The sequence below is a fragment of the Sphaeramia orbicularis genome, chromosome 15, assembly GCF_902148855.1.
Source record: "Sphaeramia orbicularis chromosome 15, fSphaOr1.1, whole genome shotgun sequence".
Classification (NCBI taxonomy): domain Eukaryota; kingdom Metazoa; phylum Chordata; class Actinopteri; order Kurtiformes; family Apogonidae; genus Sphaeramia; species Sphaeramia orbicularis.
The window spans coordinates 18,005,059-18,024,403 of NC_043971.1; the positions used below are offsets into that span (position 1 = coordinate 18,005,059).

At 37.2% G+C, this 19,345-nt stretch overlaps 1 protein-coding gene across 1 annotated transcript in view; it reads right to left on the bottom strand.

The window, feature by feature from the left end:
- Window positions 1-8,061: 8,061 nt before the first annotated feature.
- The window catches only part of LOC115434423 (zinc finger matrin-type protein 4), a 114,526-nt gene continuing 103,242 nt past the window's right edge, over window positions 8,062-19,345 (bottom strand). The window contains exon 7 of the mRNA XM_030156365.1: window positions 8,062-8,901. Within this exon, the coding sequence (XP_030012225.1) occupies window positions 8,880-8,901 (22 nt within the window). The 3' untranslated portion in view covers window positions 8,062-8,879. The remainder of the gene's footprint in view (window positions 8,902-19,345) is intronic.

Here is a 19,345-nt window from a genome sequence, read left to right on the forward strand (position 1 = left end):
TCATCTCCTGTTGACTACAGTGAGCCATTAGGAACGCGTATCTTCCATTTGCACTGATTTCCTCTGCCTCCTGCTGCTTTCTACTATCTCACTCCTGCACTTATTTGTTTACTCAATTACCGTACTGTTCTTTGTAAGTAACAAGTCTGGTTTTCATTCTGCAAGGATGATAATACACATTTTGCTTCACTGTGTGGATGTCTAACAGCTCAGTCTTACCCCGTTCATGTGAAATGTGTTGGTTATTATGTTCATTTATTTCACCGTGATGCGGCATATGTGCTTTTTATGGTGGAGACTGCAAACTTTCTTCTTTCCTTCTTCCTTGCGCAGCTGCAACACCAAGGTTACTATGGAAACTTGTCAGAAAACTCATATTTGAAATGAATCACTTAATCAGGACAAACTGGCTCTATCTGCTCTCTCTGAATCCTTTCGCATTTTCATATCTGCTTTTTTATTCAAGGTTTCACATTTACAGATCACAGTCCAACACATACACACACACACACACACAGTTCTCACCACACCTCTATGCTTCATGTGGTCGCTACCGTACTTTGCTGTATGAATTAATTATGAGTTTTCACCATGGTGAAAGTCTATAATGTGCTCCGTGTATATGACACTCCAGTGGTGTGACAGGCACAAGGACATTTCTAATGGAAGATGTGGAGCTTTGAGTTTATAATGGTGGGTGGGAGAGGAAAACTACAGCAGCGGCAGTTAGGGATTATATTTGGTACCAAATATACACATAAGCATGCTGGGTTTAGTTTGTTCAATGTGTGACTTATACGGGCATATAAACTACAGCTGTTGATGATAGATAAACTTAATATACACCAATCAACCATAACATTGTGACCACTGACAGGAAAAGTGGTAATAATATTGATTATTTCATTCCATTTTCACCTTTTACTGGGTTGGATATATTAGGCAGCAAGTGAACATTTAGTCCTGAGCTGATGTGTTGAAGCAGCAAAATGAGCAACTTAAGGAACTGAATGACTTTGACCAGGTTCATATTGTAACGGTGATGACTGGGTCAGAGCATCTCCACAACTGCTGGTTTTGTTGGGTGTTCCTGGTCTGCAGTGGCTAATACTCACTTCTAGCCAAAGTATCACATCACACTTAAAATAAGACATAATCACCTAAAGAGTAACTTGTAAGTGAGAAATAAGAACTTATTTTTAGATGATAGACCTTGAAAAGTTAGTTTTCACTTGTTCCATTGGCAGATTTTTTTGGACTGAATTAAGCAAAAAAAAAAAAATCTTGAATTAAGCAAAAAAAAATAAATAAATACATAAAAAAATCTTGAATTATGCAGATTTTGCTTGAATTAAGCAAAAAAAATCTTGAATTAAGCAAAATCTTGAAAAGTTAGTTTTCACTTGTTCCATTGACAGATTTTTTTTGTTGCTTGAATTAAGCAAAAAAAAAAAAAATAAATAAAATAAAATCTTGACTTAAGCAAAAAAAATAAATCTTGAATTAAGCAGATTTTGCTTGAATTAAGAAAAAAAAAAATCTTGAATTAAGAAAAATCTTGAAGTTAGTTTTCACTTGTTCCATTGACAGATTTTTTTTGCTTGAATTAAGCAAAAAAAAAAAAGTTTTTTGAATTAAGCAAAAAAAAAAAAAAAAAAAAATCTTGAATTAAGCAGATTTTGCTTGAATTAAGCAAAAAAAAAAAAAAAAAAAATCTTGAACTAAGCAAAAAAAATCTGCCAATGGAACAAGTGAAAATTAACTTTTCAAGATCTATCGTCTAAAAATAAGTTCTTACATCTCATTTACAAGTTACTCTTTAGGTGATTTTGTCTTATTTTAAGTGTGATGAGATATTTTGACTAGAAATGACAAAAATACACTTGGTAAGATTTCGATTTTTGCAGTGATATCAACCAAAAATGGACTAAGGAAGGACATCCCAATCTCGGGACCATTGATCATCTGTGGGAAGTGTTGGACAAATAATAAATCAGACCCATGGAGGTCCACCGCTCTTTTTCCAGGGCTTCAGGGATCTGCTGCTAATGTCTGGATCCAGTTTACGCACACCTTCAGAGGTCTGGTGGAGTCTAGGCCTCAGGTCAGAGCTGTTTTTGTGGAAAAAGTTGCACTTATGCAATATTAAATGGGTCAGGTGGTAATAATGTTCTGCTCCTAGATGCTGGATTTGGTCCAGCTATTAGATCTGGTTGTTGCCTGGTTGTACTAATCACTTTATACTGGGAATGAACAATAAGATCTGGAGATACTCTGATCCGATGATTTGGCATCACAATTTCTCCCTTGTCGGTGTTGCTTCCCTACTCTAGGCCCTTTTAAGACCAACTTCAAGGGTTAAACGTTCACTTGCTGTTTAATATATCCAACACACTGACAGGTCCAATTGTACTGATATAATCAACATTAATTTCACTTTGCCTATCAGTGGTCATAATGTTATGGCTGATCCATGCATATTTTACTTTGAAGAAAACTATTGGTAGTAGGCATTTCATCAGGTCAAAAGATACAAAATGTAAACGTGTACAAAGGAATCAGGTGCTCATCAAGGACAGGAGGTTGTTTTCAATGTGACATCATGAAATTGCGCAAATATACACGTGTGTTATCTGTACACATTATAAGCTTTCCGCATGTACAGTCACGGAAAAAAATATTAGACCATCAAAAGTCATCAAAAACAATGGTTATGCAATCAAGTACTAACTCCTGTGTGTATCATGTGACTAAAACAGACAGAAAACAAAACATGGAATGCCTAAAAGCACTGTTTTTGTCAGTACAATGCCATAGCTATTGATGTAAGAACTGAAGTGATTTTGTTTATTTTCAAGAAAACCATGGAAAATGGCTAAATATCAGCTCTGAAATTAAACTCTTATGAGCTATTTTTGTTGTTATCATTATATTTGTCCAAACAAATGTACCTTTATTTGTGCCAGGCATTGAAATGAACAAGAAATTGAAGAAAACAAGGGTGGTCTGATAATTGTTTCCGCGACTGTATGTTCATGCCACGTCAAATACCACACATCGAGGGTTAGGGTAAGGGGTTACAGTTACGTGAACTGGAGATCTTGGCGTAAATTCACATGCGACCAAATGGCATTGAATAACACATGAAAGGACAAAAATGCGTATGTATAGCACGCCAAATGCCTTAAGAACTGGCATGATATACAATGTGATTTCATGAGATCAGTCTTGTTGTTTTATATACAGTCATGGAAAAAATTATAAGCCCAACCTTGTTTTCTTCAATTTTTTGTTCATTTTAATGCCTGGTACAACTAAAGGTACATTTGTTTGGACAAATACAATGATAACAACAAAAATAGCTCAAAAGAGTTTAATTTCAGAGGTGATATCTAGTCATTTTCCATGGTTTTCTTGATTATAACCAAAATTACTTCAGTTTTTACATCAATAGCTATGGCATCATACTGCCAAAAACAGTGCTTTTAGGCATTCCATGTTTTCTTTTCTATCTGTTTTAGTCACATGATACACAGAGGAGTTAGTACTTGATTGAATAACCACTGTTTTTGATGAGTTTTGGTGGTCTAAAAATTTTTTTCCATTACTGCATTTTAGATTACTGGAAGTAATTATGTGGTTTGAGTAACAGAGAAGTAAAGATAGCCCAGTGAGAACTTGATTCTGAATGACAGAATTGAAGTTATTTTTATGTAAACCATATATTTTTAAGTGCATTTTTTCCCCCTTTCAAATATCAAGATAATGTGCATCCTGGCCTTAACTATGCAGTATTGATTGGAATCTGTGTAGTTGAAATTCCTGTCCAATCTGTGGCAGTTTAAAGTCAAATTTGGAAGAATTAAGTTGACCACTAAATTAGCTCTTTATACATGGTTATTAAAAAAAAATGCAAATACCCATTCATGTGACATGTGAGAGTTTTTTTTTTTTTTTTTTATAGCTTACATCATGTTTATGTCCGGGTGTTGAAATACAGAGTCTACCTGGGGTTTGTGTAACAGTGCAAAGACAAAAAAAAAAAAGAATGAAAAAAAAAAAAAGTTATAAATTCATTACAGGTAAATAGAAAATAAATAACATGATGAATAATGTAAATGTGAACATGTCAGTACAACAGCAATTCAGAGGTTGAATTTGTTTATGTTGACAGATATCAGATAAAGACTAAAAAAACAAAAAAAAAAACAAAAGCAAAATTTGCCCAAAACATAAATAAATCAATAAAAAGTTTTCTTCTTTGTGGTGTTCATCATTAGGTGTGTTTACAGATGTGCTCTTGGTCTACAGCTCACAGTGAGTCTGCCACTACAGCTGACAGCTTCACATACACAAACACCCACTCGCAAGAATCATATCAGAGAACTCTTACCCATAGATACAGCTCTGTCATATATTATGTAACATCTGTTAAAATATGTGACTCATGGCACAGTTGTTGTCTGCTCACACTGTCATATCGACACACACACACACACACACACACACACACAGCGCTGGAAAGAAAGATGTCGGTGTAAATAATCGTCAAAACAGTCATAATGCACATTAAAAATGGTAAATGAATTTTTGTCTTTTTTTTTCATTTTGACAGCATTACAACAACAGAGGGTCAGTAATTTCGACATCATCTTAAAATCCAACAGTTTGTAGTCCTGCGTCATGGAAAAACAGTTATATCAGATTTTCCTCTGAAGCGACAGTCTTTGTTGTGATTGTAGTTTTTTTTTTTTCCTGAACAAAACAGTTGAGAATGATCGTTCACTGTCGTCTGCGCGCTTCGGGTTAGAGCTGGATTTTGGTCCGTTGTCACCAACTCCTCAGCTCCGGATGAGTTTTGTCCCAAACGTTTACCCTTTTCAAAACCTGACAGACTGAAGAACTGTTTATCTTTTTAATAATCGCCTAAAAGTAGACCTTTCTCTTATCACCCTGTAGCTCACTGCAGATAAAGACTATAAATACAAAACTCCTGCACTTTTTAAAACACAAACTTCACCTGCAGCTAATGCTTATTTACACAAAATATTTTTTTTTCTTTATTCCATTCGGCTATTTCACTTCAAAACGACATTGTGATGGTTGTTAATATTACACTATGATTGCATAAAAATTATTACTCCTTTGCATTTCTTCACAGGAAAAAAACAATTCCATTCAGGTTATTTGTAGTTCACTCTACTCGTGAAACAAACAAAGGACAGAATGAGGTTTTTTAATGTTTACCTCTCAACAGAAAAAAAGAATTTGCCCCCCCAAAAACCCGAGGATAGCTCTAGTGCTGTACTTTTGAACCCTTTTCCCAGCATTTATGCCTCATAGAGAAAAACTCTGCTTAGACTTGAGATGCAACAACGGTAAAGTGTGTGTGACGAATCAACAATCAAACTCACTTCACTGACACCCTTAGGACAGTACAAGGGGTGTTATAGTGTTGTGTCACCTTTTTTGGGCTATTACACCATTTTTCTTTTTTCTATAAATAAAATAGGTGGTGAAAAGGAACCTGTTTACTATGAAAGTGTGACTCAGATCAGGTGCAAGCATATGCAGTAATGCATTACGAAGCTATCACTAAGAAGCAGCGCTATTGCCAAAACGCGCAAGCAATAGGTTTCAAAAGGCAAGTGAATGCAACGTTTTACATTTTGCATGCATTGAATTACATCCCAGTTGTATTGTACATTGGCTGCTACATGGGTTGGGAATGAGGTTTTTCTCTGGCCATAGCAACAGAAAAATAGAAAAAAATCTTATCTACATGTTGCTGTCTTAACAGAGAGGAGAAAAGTTGTCACCTCCTGGCTGCATCTGACATCAGTATTCAGTGCTGTGGGAATGTTTTCAACAAGTAGATGATTCACAAAGTTGCACAGACCCTTACTTTAGAGCAGTACTGCAATCATGCCACATCTCAAGGTGTTTGCATGGAATATTTGAAAAGCTGGGTTTCAAAAATGACATATCCAGCATTTGAGAAAACTGACATTAATACACTACATTTGTAGACAAAACAAGATCCAAACCAAAAAAAAGTCTGTTTTTAAGTCATGTAAATGTGTGCAGTTGATGGTGGTTGAGGTTATCGGGTGATTATTTGTCCTTGGATTTGGAAGCGTGGGCCTGAGTATAGGTCTGGAGGAGTCTGAAAGTGAACATTAGGGCGTCTCAAAAATCACTTTTCTCTTCAGATCACGGTGTTGTTTGAACCAGTTAATCTTCAAGATGATAATAGCCCCCCAAAAAAATTTCAGCAAAGTCCGTCAACGTTTGACCCCCCCCCCTGCAAAGTATGAAGGGCCCGTCAAAAAACATCAAAAAATGCTGTTTTTAAATGCATTACCATACTTAATAGATACTAAATGGATACTAAAGTGCCTAAAGTAAAGACATCCATACTGCATCACATGTGGTACCTGACTGAGTCTCTTGTGGTACTAAATCTCTTTGATAAAGAAGTACCAATAGAAAACAAAGCAGCCATGGCAAGACAGTTGGCTGGAAGCACCCCCAGAGCAGTGGGAGGAGGAGCCACAGCACAGAGAAATGAGGGCTATTGTCTCGGGCGACATGGTGGTGCAGTGGTTCGCACTCATGCCTCACATCAAGAAGGTCCTGGGTTCGATTCAAAGACATGCACTGATAGGTTCATTGGTTAATCTACATTGCCTGTAGGTGTGAATATGAGAGTGCAGCCATGGATGGAGCCCCTAGAGCACAGATGTCAAACATGCGGCCCGGGGGCCAAATCCGGCCTGCTAGAGGGTCCAGTCCGGCCCTTGGAATGAATTTGTGAAATGCAAAAATTACACTAAGATATTAACAAGCCTTTTAGTTCAGGTTCCACATTCAGACCAGTTCAATCTCAAGTGGGCAGGACCAGTAAAATACTATCATAAAAACATAAAAACAATGTCAACTCCAAATCTTTCTCTTTGTAAATGTAAATATTTTTATGTATTTACACTAAAACAAAGTATAATTTTGCAAAAAAGTTAAATAACCTGAACAAATATGAAAAACCTGAAATGTTTTAAAGGAAGTAAGTACAGTTTTAACAAGATTCTGCCTGTTACTAAATGTTTTGGGTATTTTTTATATTAAAATGTAAATGTGTAAATGATAAACTGAGGCATAATATTGTTAAAATTACACTTATTTTTTCAGTTTATTCATGTTATTCACATTGTTTGAAAGGACAGTTTGCAGATGTAAACCTTTTCATAATGTAAATTAACTTTTTTTTGCTCTTAAACATAGAGAAAAGTTTGGAGTTGACATTATTTCTATATTATTATGTTATTATTTTACTGGTTTGGCCCACTTCAGATCAAATTTAGCTGAATGTGGCCCCTGAACTATAATGAGTTTGACACCCCTGCCATAGAGGGAACATCCTCTTAGTGTCTGGTTCCCACAGAATCAAGCTACTAAGAATGAAATGGAAGAGAAACTACAGAGCGAGTAATATGTGAATAAATTGTGAAATGCACATGTATAAAAGTATGTCCAGATTATCAGAACCATGTCATTATTAAAGTCTTTGATTTATGCAACCTTAAATCTTGTATTTAACCTTATTAGTTAAGTGTTCAGCTATATTTGTCTTTAACTAAAACCTGTATTTTGCTGAAAAGGGGGTGAAGAAAATAGACACTGTGTTCAACTAGATTTACTGTTCTGAACTTCTTTCTATTTCAAGTTTTTAGCCTATAATTGAATTATTTTATCTTAAAATCACCTTATTTTCACTTATATATCACCTGACACAATAACCTATGAAGTTGATATTACAGGGACACTGTAAAATACCAGAAAAAGCAATTTGTGGACACTTAAAACCTCATTATATGTGATTTTCTGGGTTAAAATTAGCGTTTTTTGATGGGCCCTGCATACTTTGCGGTAGGGGGGGTCGAACGTTGATGGATTTTGCTGAAATTTTTTGAGGGGGGGCTATTATCATGTTGGAGGTTAAGTGTTTTAAATAACACCGTGATCTGAAGAGAAAAGTGATTTTTGAGACGCCCTAGTGAACGTGTATCATCAAATTTACTTTACCGTACATAGGACGTTGACGTAGGGGCAGCCGTGGCTTAGAGGGTTGGAGAAGTGGCTGATGACCTAGTAGGAGTCAGTCACAGGCCGCTGAACCAGCAGAGAAATTGTTGGCTGATGTGCCCTTGAGCAAGGCACTTAACCCCCCCGAGTTTGCTCCTCTGGCGCCCACTGCTACTAGTCTGCAGTATGCTGTGTGTTCCTGCATGTTCAGCTAGTGATGGGTGGGCTAATTCGGATGTGCGTGTTGCATGTCCACATGTACAATATATACTGACAAATAATAAATAACTTCTAAACTAAACGGTGTGAACATTTCACAACAGTCACTATCAGAGCACTCGCGATGCTGCTAGGTAGAGAGTTCTAGTTACTGTTGCTCTGTAATGATCACCATAATGATTATTACCACTGTAGGCAACAACTGACATCAGTTCAATTTAGGATTGTGGTTCACATAGGAATTATATGGCAACATGCAGCCGCAGGTTGGCTGGTGGTGTCGAGAATTTTTTTATCAAACACTTAGGTGCTCAATAAATCTCAGAGATATATTTTTTTTACATCAAAGATAGAAATAAAAACTCACAATGATCCCCGAATGCATACGTGGATGCCGGCGACACCCATACAGATACTCACACACAAACACATACACGCAAAAAGTTACTTTCTAATACTTTCTTATACTCTTTTTAAGTCTGTGATCCGAGTCCTCCTTTCTGAACTTGTTTATTCCAGTAATCACTGTCTTCATGTCTTCTCTTCATCATGTTTTCCGAGTGGACTGTCTCGGTGGCTTACTGCTGGTGTTGCTTCAGGCTGAAAACAAAACACAGGAAAGAGTTTGTTAGACTCGTTTTGTCTCAGACACAGGCAGATTCGACAAGACAGGGCTCTTTAACTACAGGGAACATCCAACCCACTGGGAGGAAGATATTCTGTTTCTGCCATGCTCAGTCCATGGGAAGTAATCTCATTTACCTGTGAATCCATGTCTCATGCCATTCTTAATACAGTGTAGATAACAAAATAAATAAGTCCTCAATGTATCAAGACAAATGTGCAGAGATAGTACCCTGTAACCATGCTTTTATTCTTCTACCGCCATGAAAAGAATGTCCTTATACGGGAAATGAAAGCTTTATGTGCGGCATTAACCAATAATCCCGTTTCACAATCTCCCCATAATTCCGGCTGTCTATTATGCCTTCTATCTGGCTGTTCCCCAAATTAAAACAAAGGAGAAAGATAGGAGCATAAACCCCCCATGTTTAAGGTGCAGTAATTACTGTGGATTTGGCCTTTATCTTGAGCTGCCGATTGTTTTTCATGATGACAGGCAATGTGACTGCATTCTGTAGCTTTATCGCCATGAAACAACATACCGCATTTAATTAAAAGAGAGATAAGTTGGATTGAAGCTCATGCCACACAACCTCCATCTAATTGAGGAAGCATTTTTATATAATCAAATTTAGAGGGGATCTTAAAGCGTATGAAATTGGAATAATCTTGCTGCTGATCTTTGTAAAACACGATCAAATTAGTATTAGGATTATTCTCATTTATTTAGTTTCTGTCACATATAAACAAAAAAAAACAAAAAAAACAAACAAAACGCAGACAAAATATATAACTGTCTCATCTCTGCAGAATTTTTGTGTTATTGCTGCCAGAATGACTGGGCAATATATCAAATGAATTTAATAAATCCAGTTTGTGTTTTAGAATCAATGCGAAAAATTGCAAAAGTTGGGATTAGTGCTTCTCTTGAGACTTGTAGTGTTTTCTTGTCTATTTGTTGGAAGACATTCATTGGGAATGTTTCTTTAGTCCTTGTGTAATAGCAGTGCTTTGTGTTATTTAAAGTTAATTGCATTTTTAACGTATAATGGATATTGATTGAAGTGCAGCTTTTTCATTATTGTTATGTGTTGATGCTGCCAGTGTATGTTTTTAAACCCTTAAACACCCAGAACTACTTAAACGCTGACTTCCAATTGAATTTTTCTCTACATCTGTCCTTTCCTCAATGATTTACCACCATTTATTATTTTTTTCTTTGCATTTATCCATCAAAAGCAATGATTTTCCCATATTTAATTGTTCATGTAGATGTTCACAAACACGCAAAGTAAATTTAAAGGTTAAAACATGTGTCTTCAACCACTTTCATTTATTAAACCACATTGGTTGTATTGGTGAGTCAATGTTGCAGAAAATGACATGTTTCCATGTTCGCAATGGAATCACTGAACGTCCAAATGGGTCATATCTGATGCTACTGAAAAGCTGAGAACTGCATTTTACTTCAGTTATTTAAGTGTATTGACAGGATTACAGGTTTGAAAGTTATTAAATGTTTTAGATTAGCAGGAGTTTTGGTCAAGGGTGACTGTTTAGATCTTTAACCCTTGAACGGGGAAGTGACTATATTTGGTAATTTCCGGTAACATTAAATATGAAGCTAATCCAACTCGAGAACAGAGTCATCCCTGCCTATCTTCAAGAAGCTCCTGAAGACCCAGCTCTTCCGAGAGCACCTCCTGTCCTAGCACTTTCAAACATTCCATTTTAAATATTCTAATAAGGTTTTTCCCAGGACAACCACAGATTCTTTCACGATTATCTCTGGACCTGCTGCGGTGGTCCGGCCTCTTCCCTGCCCTCATCATCACCACTCACTTATCCTCAACCACCTCCATGTGTCTCCCCCTACTCCCCCCTTCTCCCCCTCTCCCCCAGTCCCTATCTCTATCGCTCTCTCTTTTTCCCCTTCTCTACTCTCTCTCTTTAACCCCAACTGGTCAAGGCAGACGGCCATCCTCCAGGAGTCTGGGTCTGCTCGAGGTTTCTGCCTGTTAAAGGGAAGTTTTTCCTCGCCACTGTCACCAGTCACAAGTGTTTGCTCCAGGAGGATTCTGTTGGGTTTCTGTAGAATTGACTTAGAGTCTAGTTTTGACCAACTGTATATATAAAATGTCAAGAGATAACTTTTTTGTGATCTGGCGCTATATAAATAAAATTTGATTGATTGAGTGATTTAATTGGTTTTCCCCTGTAAGTCGCTTTGGAAAAAAGCGTCTGCCAAATGCGTAAACATAAACACATAAACATAATCCCATGGGTCAGTGAGGTCAAGAAGCATGTTTTTTTTTTTTTTTTTTTTTAAATCTGTTTATTGACATTTTTTTAAACACATACAAATCACAAATTCTGTAAATGTATGTAGTAGATCCCCTCATTCCCCCCTTGCCCCCCACCCCATGATCCCAGATCCTCCAAAGGAAAAGAGAACAAAAAATACAAAAAATAGTATATAAATAAATAAAAATAAAATAAATAGATAAATACATTTTAAAAAAGGGGAAATTAAATAAATAAACACAGCACTGGCTAATATTGCTTTTTTTTTTAACACTATACAGTGATTCAAAGATGTTTTATAGAAGTTTTGAAGCTGTAAATAGCAAATATGAGAAATTTTTGTCAGTTTATGACTTTATAACAGTTGTTTTATTGCATGTGTTTACTTTTTAGCAAGTGCTGCATAGACATTTTATGGCAAGAGGAGGTAGATGACGATGTCCAATAACACTATGGTTGAAATTTTGAATTTCAGAGTATGTCAATGCCCTATAAAGGGTTAAGGCAGTGGTTCCCAACCTTTTTTGGCTAGTGACCCCATTTTAACATCACAAATATCTGGTGACCCCAGAAAGGAGATATTTCATTGCTAAAATTAATTAGTTTTTGATCATGTAATAGTTTGCTATACTATGATGCAAATAAACGTTAATTTTAGACGACATTTAGTCTATATAATGTATATTATTATGGATGGGGGCAGAAAAGCCAGGTGTAGATTACTGCACAAAATGAGAATTTTATTTTCCTTGGTCAGGATATGTACAGTCAATCCAGCTTGGATTTGCAAGGCTGACAATTAATACTGAACAAGCAATAAATAACTGAATTTTGAAAGAGCTGCAGCATCTGAAACCAACCACAATGAACATTTGACAGATAAACAGAACCACAGTGCTTCAGTTTCAGCTTCACAGTTTGTCATGTCTTATGTATTGTGACAGGCTCTCTCAACTCACCATATATTTTTTATTAGTAAGTTCTTCTTAATTTTTTAATCAATTACTAAAAATTTCAGGTGACCCCATTTGAATTCCAAGTGACCCCACAGTTGAAAAACACTGGTTTAAGGGAATCATGTATCATCCGCAACACTGAAAACAGTGAAAAGCAAAATTTTACCTTTGCGTCCCCTCAGATTTTAATGCATAGTTTTCCCTCAGTGTGATCTTTGTCAGACTAGGCTCAAGTGCAAAATAAATTGCAGACGAAAGTAAAGTCAAAATAAAATGTTTGTCAGTGCCAGTCTGGTATGACAACACAGCCCAAACTCCTCCATTTTTCATCTAAGTCCTTGTTAAAATGCCACTCCTCCACTCACGTCCTAATTGGCGCGTTGCCCCACACACACTCGGAAGCTGAAGCGGAGGGAGGAGGGCTGAACAGGCACCAGGGCTGTCAGCACCTATCCCGGTAATGGCTGTTAAAACATTGGCCTCTACACCCTGTCTGCTCTGTCAGGACTCATATAGCACTTTGGACTCTCAGAGGAGTGGGAGGGCACGACTCCGATAGCCTGTGTTATTCTCAGAGAAGGGACAGGTAACAACAAGGAGGCACGGACCATACAAGCACAACCTATACCAGGGGTGTCAAACTCATTTTCTTCTGTGGGCCACATTCAGCCTAATTTAATCTGCAGTGGTAAAATAATAGTATGATAGCCAATAAATAATGACAATTCCAAATTGTTTTAGTGCAAAAATATAACATTCAATAATGCCAATATTTACATTTACAAACTATCCAAACAAAAAGGATGTGAATAACCTGAAAAAAAAAGAAATTTGTTAAGAAAGATAAGTGCAATTTTATTATCAATATTCTGCCTCGACTTATCATTTATACATGTGCATTACAGATCAGATCTACAAAGTTACAAAACATTTAATAACAGGCAGAAAATTGTTAAAATTGCGCTTAATTTTCTTTATACATTTCAGGTTGTTCATATTTCTTCAGGTTATTCACATTTTATTGTTAAAAGGATAGTTTGTAAATGTAAACATTTTCATAATTTAATGGTTTTTTGCACTAAATCAAAGAGAAAAAATTGGTGTTGTCATTATTTATAGTTTATTATGATGTTTTTGAGTTTGAGCCCTAACTTGCACTTTTGTAAATTCATCCTGCGGGCCGGATTGGAAGCTTTGGCGGGCCGGTTTTAGCCCCCGGGCCGCATGTTTGACACCTTTGACCTGTACCATACGCATTTTTTCAAGACGAATGACCAAAGGGTTTGCGTTCGTGAGTAAACGTAACTTTTCTGAACAGAATTATTCAAAAACATTTGGAAAAAGCTAAAAAAAACCCACACATACACAGATTTTCTTTGTCTTATTTCACTCGTAACCAAATGGAAAGAGTCTCTGCACTTAAGACGCAAGAACTACATCTTTGACTTGTTCTGTCTTGATGTTTACCTCAATATACTCGAAACAACAAAACAAACAAGACAGAGTCGCAGCAGATGCATTATCCCTCCTAACACGTTGTTGTGTGCCATTTTATTTAGAAAATGTCCCCAGGGCTGTTTCTATGGGAACAACAACACTCAGTGAATCATAAGATAGTTGAATGAATCATGGGATTTTATATTTGGGGGATTTCACACATACAGTACATTTTGTACTAGTCTTCGTTTTACAGTAAAGTTGTTGACGCCACATATCGTATTTACTCTCTGTTACAACTAGGAACAATCAGGATGCACCAAATGTTTGGGCAAGGACGGTAAAAGAAGAGAAGGAGAAGCTGCAGAACTGGAGTGAAGAAGGAAAGTAAAAGGTCACAGTGTGTTTGTCCTTTAGGGCCAGTGGAGGGCTGCTAATAAACTAATCCAATAATCTTTCCCAAGACCACACATGTAGCTGTTTGGGAGATACGGGAGGATGAAAACGTGCACAGAAGTGTTGGTGTGGATATAGAGGTGACCTTGACGCTCTGCTTGAACAGTGGTGTGTGCCAGGTAAACGCAGTCCAGCAGTGGCAGCTGCTAAGGGAGCAGATCTGTGAGTCATGTTCCAGGCCCTGACCTCCTCATCCCCCTCATCTGATTAAACCGACAGAGCAGCTCAGGGCAGAATCTGTGTGTGCGTCTACTGTACGCGAGGACTGCCTGTGTGAATTTTGGGTGGAAGGTGTGAGGAAAAGTCGGGGACAATATCCTTTAGGGGAGATGAGAAGAGCTGGGGGTGAGTGCATGTTCATGTCTGAGTGTGAAGCATGTGAGCGTAGTCCCGACCAGCGACAGTCCTGAATTAACCTTTCACCATGCCTCGAGCAGTGAGGATGCACACACACACATTCTGATTGCTGACACATACATGTAGCGGGCCTGTCTATTAACAGGTCGATAGCGCAACCATTTGCATTCAGACTTACTTTGCACTAACCACTGTAATCTTCGACACCCCCTCTCTGACTCTGCCCATCCCTCTTCCATGTGCATTAGTGTGTGTTGTTGCTTGTGTGTATGTGTCCTCTTGTGATACTGATGCTGAATAATTACAAGGGTGAGTAGGCTAAATGGACTGCCCCGACCTAACCATCATACCCTTGGGGCCTGCCTTAACATCGACATCAACATCACACACACTAATACACAAGCGCTCTCTACACACTTAAATACAGGCCATGGGGTCAGAACTGCATAAACAGAAGACCACCAAGAAAGAAAAGGCTGTATTATGAACACGAGTAGTATTATACGGGTAGTTAAAGCCAGGAAGCATCACTGGTCACAGATACACCCCCGGCTGACAACTTTCATCAAGTAAGTAAACTGCACTTTACTGGTTGCTGTGTTTTGTTTACAGACTACAAAGACCTAATTAGTGCCCCTGTCGGTTTTTCTTTATTTTCTTATGTTTATGCATGTATACTTGAGCAAAACCTTTTCAGGCAGTTATAAATTCTCCAGTAATTGTTGCATTAAAGCTGTCATACCTTTGAGGAGCAGCTATAACAGCTGGCGTAGACGGCTGTGTATAATTAGTTGGTACAGAGTCAGACCAGACGCGGGGGTCTATATGTCAAATAATGACAGATATAGTAAAGCGCAGATAAAGTAGAAAAATACATAAATGGATTTAGGTTATATTTACTGGATTAGTAACTGCATTATATTAAAGGGGTTAGGCCACATGTAGTATTTTTATATTCAAAGCTTTCAACAGCACAGAGAAGTCATATACCAGAACTCATTATATCCACAGACTGTATCACGCACTGAATAAAATATAAAGCTCATTATTTACACACATCTGTATTATGTATCATCAAGTTTTCTCCTTCAAACTAAAAGTCATAGCCACTTGTTTTTACATTTGATCAAAATAACACTGTCTTATAATCTTCAGATGCTGTGTCAGCTGATAGTTTACATTATAGCTTTGTTAGCTTAGCTCTGTTTGTGTTGTTAATAGCTGCACTAAAGATCTGTTTGGAATCGTCCAACTAAAGTTTAGTCTGAACCATGGATCAACAACTTAGGTAAGATAATGACATCACATAATAATTTTATATCTATATTTAATAAGTAGGGCTGGATAAAAAAAATTATTTGATCGATTTTAGACAGATTTTATTTTAATTTTGCGTAATCGATTAATAGTGGATGAGATAGATTTGTCAGAGCAGGACCACAAGTACCTGGACATGTAGGTATGACCGGCTCCATCTTTCGCATCTCAATCTCACAATCACGGACCGCTTTTGACCACTGCCCGCTCAGACAATCACGGACCACTACCCCCCCTCTACACCTCCATCTCCGACCGACAGATTGTTTTCAGTGACTTTCTTGTATCAAGGGCCCAACATTTCATGTTTCAGGGGGCCAAAATGGGTAGTGGTTCCTCAGGATGACAGTAATGTGCCTTAACACTAAAACAGAATAAAGATCACAAAGACGTCCGTTCGGAGCTACTCTAGAAACACGTCCTGTTCATTATTTTAGAGCACATTCTGTTATTTACTGCTGAAATTTCATATTTATTTCCTTTCTAATGTCCATATTGATACCAGTACTGATGTGTTGCATGGCTGCGGTAGTCAAATAATCAGGTTACAGCTAAAAATTGTACTTTGGTATCACTGAATGAATCTGAATCAATTAATACTGAATCAAATTGATATCGAATCGAATCGTGATTAATCAATTCAGAACCTTCATTCATTCATTCATTCATTTTCTGAACCCGCTTTATCCTCACTAGGGTCATGGGGGTCGCTTGGAGCCTATCCCAGCTACATAGGGGCGAAGGCGGGGTACACCCTGGACAAGTCGCCAGTTCATCGCAGGGCTGAACATATAGAGACAAACAATCACTCTCACATTCACACCTATGGGCAATTTAGATTAACCAATTAACCTATCAGTGCATGTCTTTGGATGGTGGGAGGAAGCCGGAGTACCCGGAGAGAACCCACGCAGACACGGGGAGAACATGCAAACTCCACACAGAAAGGTCCCAGGCATGAGTGCTAACCACTGCACCACCGTGTCGCCTGATTCAGAACCGTATGAATCAAAATTAAATCAATGAAGGAAATTGGCCATGATACCCAGCTCTATTCCTAAGCTTCATAATCGAATTCATCCATGTAGAAGAAACACTGCCACTTCATCATCAAACTCCATTCTTTTCATTCAGAGCTGTGTCCAGTGATGATGTTTCTAGCTTTAATCACTTTGTCACTTTCTTTGTTTCTTAGTGGTTCTCATCCCATCTGGTCATTTTATGATACTTTGGTGATTTTAGTTTTCCTCACCATGGGAGAGTGACTCACTACTCCCTCTAGTGGTCACACAAATCCCCCGGCCCATTAGTGTAAATATCACCATATAGTCCATTTCTCTCTAATCCAATACATTGGCATAACTCTATTCTAAACTCTTTAATGATATTTTAGGTCATTTTGGTAATATTTGAATATAGAAATACTACATATGGCCCCTTTAAAACATTTTAAAACCTGCCAGGCTCAGTTCATGTTAGTGCCAGTCTTAATTTTGAAGATTCTACACTTCAAATTGGAAGAGCACTGGGAGAATGCAGGCCAAGACAACTGTCCACTCTTCTGCTCATTTCACAGTATTATCAAACTGCCAACAAAACTCAAATTATGGCCTATATTCATCCTTTTTGTCAGTTAGTGCTACTAGTTGGTGGAACTGACTCTTACTGTGGTAATATATGCTTTTTTTTTTTTTTTTTTTTTTAACCTTTATTTAACCAGGAAGTCCCATCTCTTTTGCAAGGGAGGGTCTTCTAATTCATCAGTTGACACAATGATTTGCTTACTAAAGTTGCAAGTTCTCAGTCTCTGGCTGTCACAACCAAGGGGTCTTTGAGGGGTTCTCTGAATAAACAACTCTTCTATGAACACATTAACATAACAATTAGATGATACCTGTGATTATCTTTAGCAAATTACGAGATCTAACATTCACCAAATTACTGTTTTGGAAGACAACTGACATTTTGAAGTGTTGGGATCCATTTACAACATCTCTAAAGTCTGTCATGAAGCCGAACCATGGATCAAACATCCACTTTATATCGTTTTTGCTTTATATTCCTAAAACCAAATGTGAAAATAACCAAACTCACCTAACACGTTATTACTCTGTCATATCACCGCTAAGAAATCCACTCAATTGAACCACAAGACAGCTGCTGTAAACATTAGGTGAATGTTCAGTGATGCATCTGATCAAAGCTAAGGGTAATTAGCTTAAGTTTACGTCTACGCTACGTCGTCATCAACAGCGAAACAAGCCAGACTGGAATATTTTACCAGTCGGTGGCCTAATTAGATGGAGTGCTTCGTCTTTGGCTTATCCTACCTTTTAGTTTTGCATTGGTATTGTGTGTGTGCGTGTGTGTATGTGTGTGTGCTTTGTATGACCTACCGACATAACCAGTGTTTTAGTGAGGGACCATAGTGCTTTTCTCTTTTCTTGGCATTTTTGCCTTCATTTCTTACAGGCTGAGGCAGAGTGCAGAAATGACAGTAAATGGTCTGGCTGGTTGTGAATCTAACTGGGCCACTCAGGGTGCTCAGGGCATTTCTGTCCAGGTGACATGAACCCTAACCACTCAGCTAGTGGGTGGCCTAGGGACCAAACTGTGTTTCTGAAAAAAAAAAAAAATCTCCTTCGCTCTCCATGTGCTCCCATAGCTCATTTGTTTTTCTTCTTTTTTTTTTTTTTTTAACTCCTCTTTTACTTAATGGCAAACAAAAGCTTTCTATAACTTCCTGAATTTTGTCCAAAAAATGATGATAATATTACCCACACACACACACACATTCAAACTAAACCCTGGCACCAAACTGTCACTCTCCACTACAGTGAAAAAATAGGTCCCCAGATTCAGTATTTATTCAATTATTCAGTTATGAGCAGTTTAGTGAAGGGGAAAATAAGCCTGGTTCACACTAGTATGCAGTAGTAATTCACCTTATCATGTACACATGGTGGTGTAACATGGAAGGGCACATTCTAACACAACAGTTTTTATTTTTGTGTGTGATTTTATACTGATGAAAACATTTGACTTCTTAATAATAATAATAATAATAATAATAATAATAATAATAATAATAATAATAATAATAATACATTTTATTTGTATAGCGCTTTTCATGGAACTCAAAGACACTTTAGATACAGCAGATAAAAAGAGAAATCAAACACATTAAAAACAGATAAAAGCAGGTGCAGAAAGCAGGTATATAAATATAAAACAGTTAAACATTAAAAGCAATCTTGAATAAGTGAGTTTTTAAAAGGGATTTGAAGGTGTTAATGAATTTTGGCCTATTTTTAACCTGATTCCCCACCTTTATCATAAAATTATCTGCAGTATTTTGCTTTTTTCAGTAAAAATAAGGTATTTTCCTATATTTAATTTTTTTCAATAACATAGATGCTGGTAAAATCTCAGAGTAAATTCATACATTAGCATATTAAAACAGGGAAACTTCAGAAAAAGTGAGTTCTTTCTGCAAAAAATATATCATTGACGGAACATAACAAGTCACATTTTTCAAACTACATAGGTTTTAAGGGTGAATCGATGTTGCAGGAGATGACAGTGTTTCCACG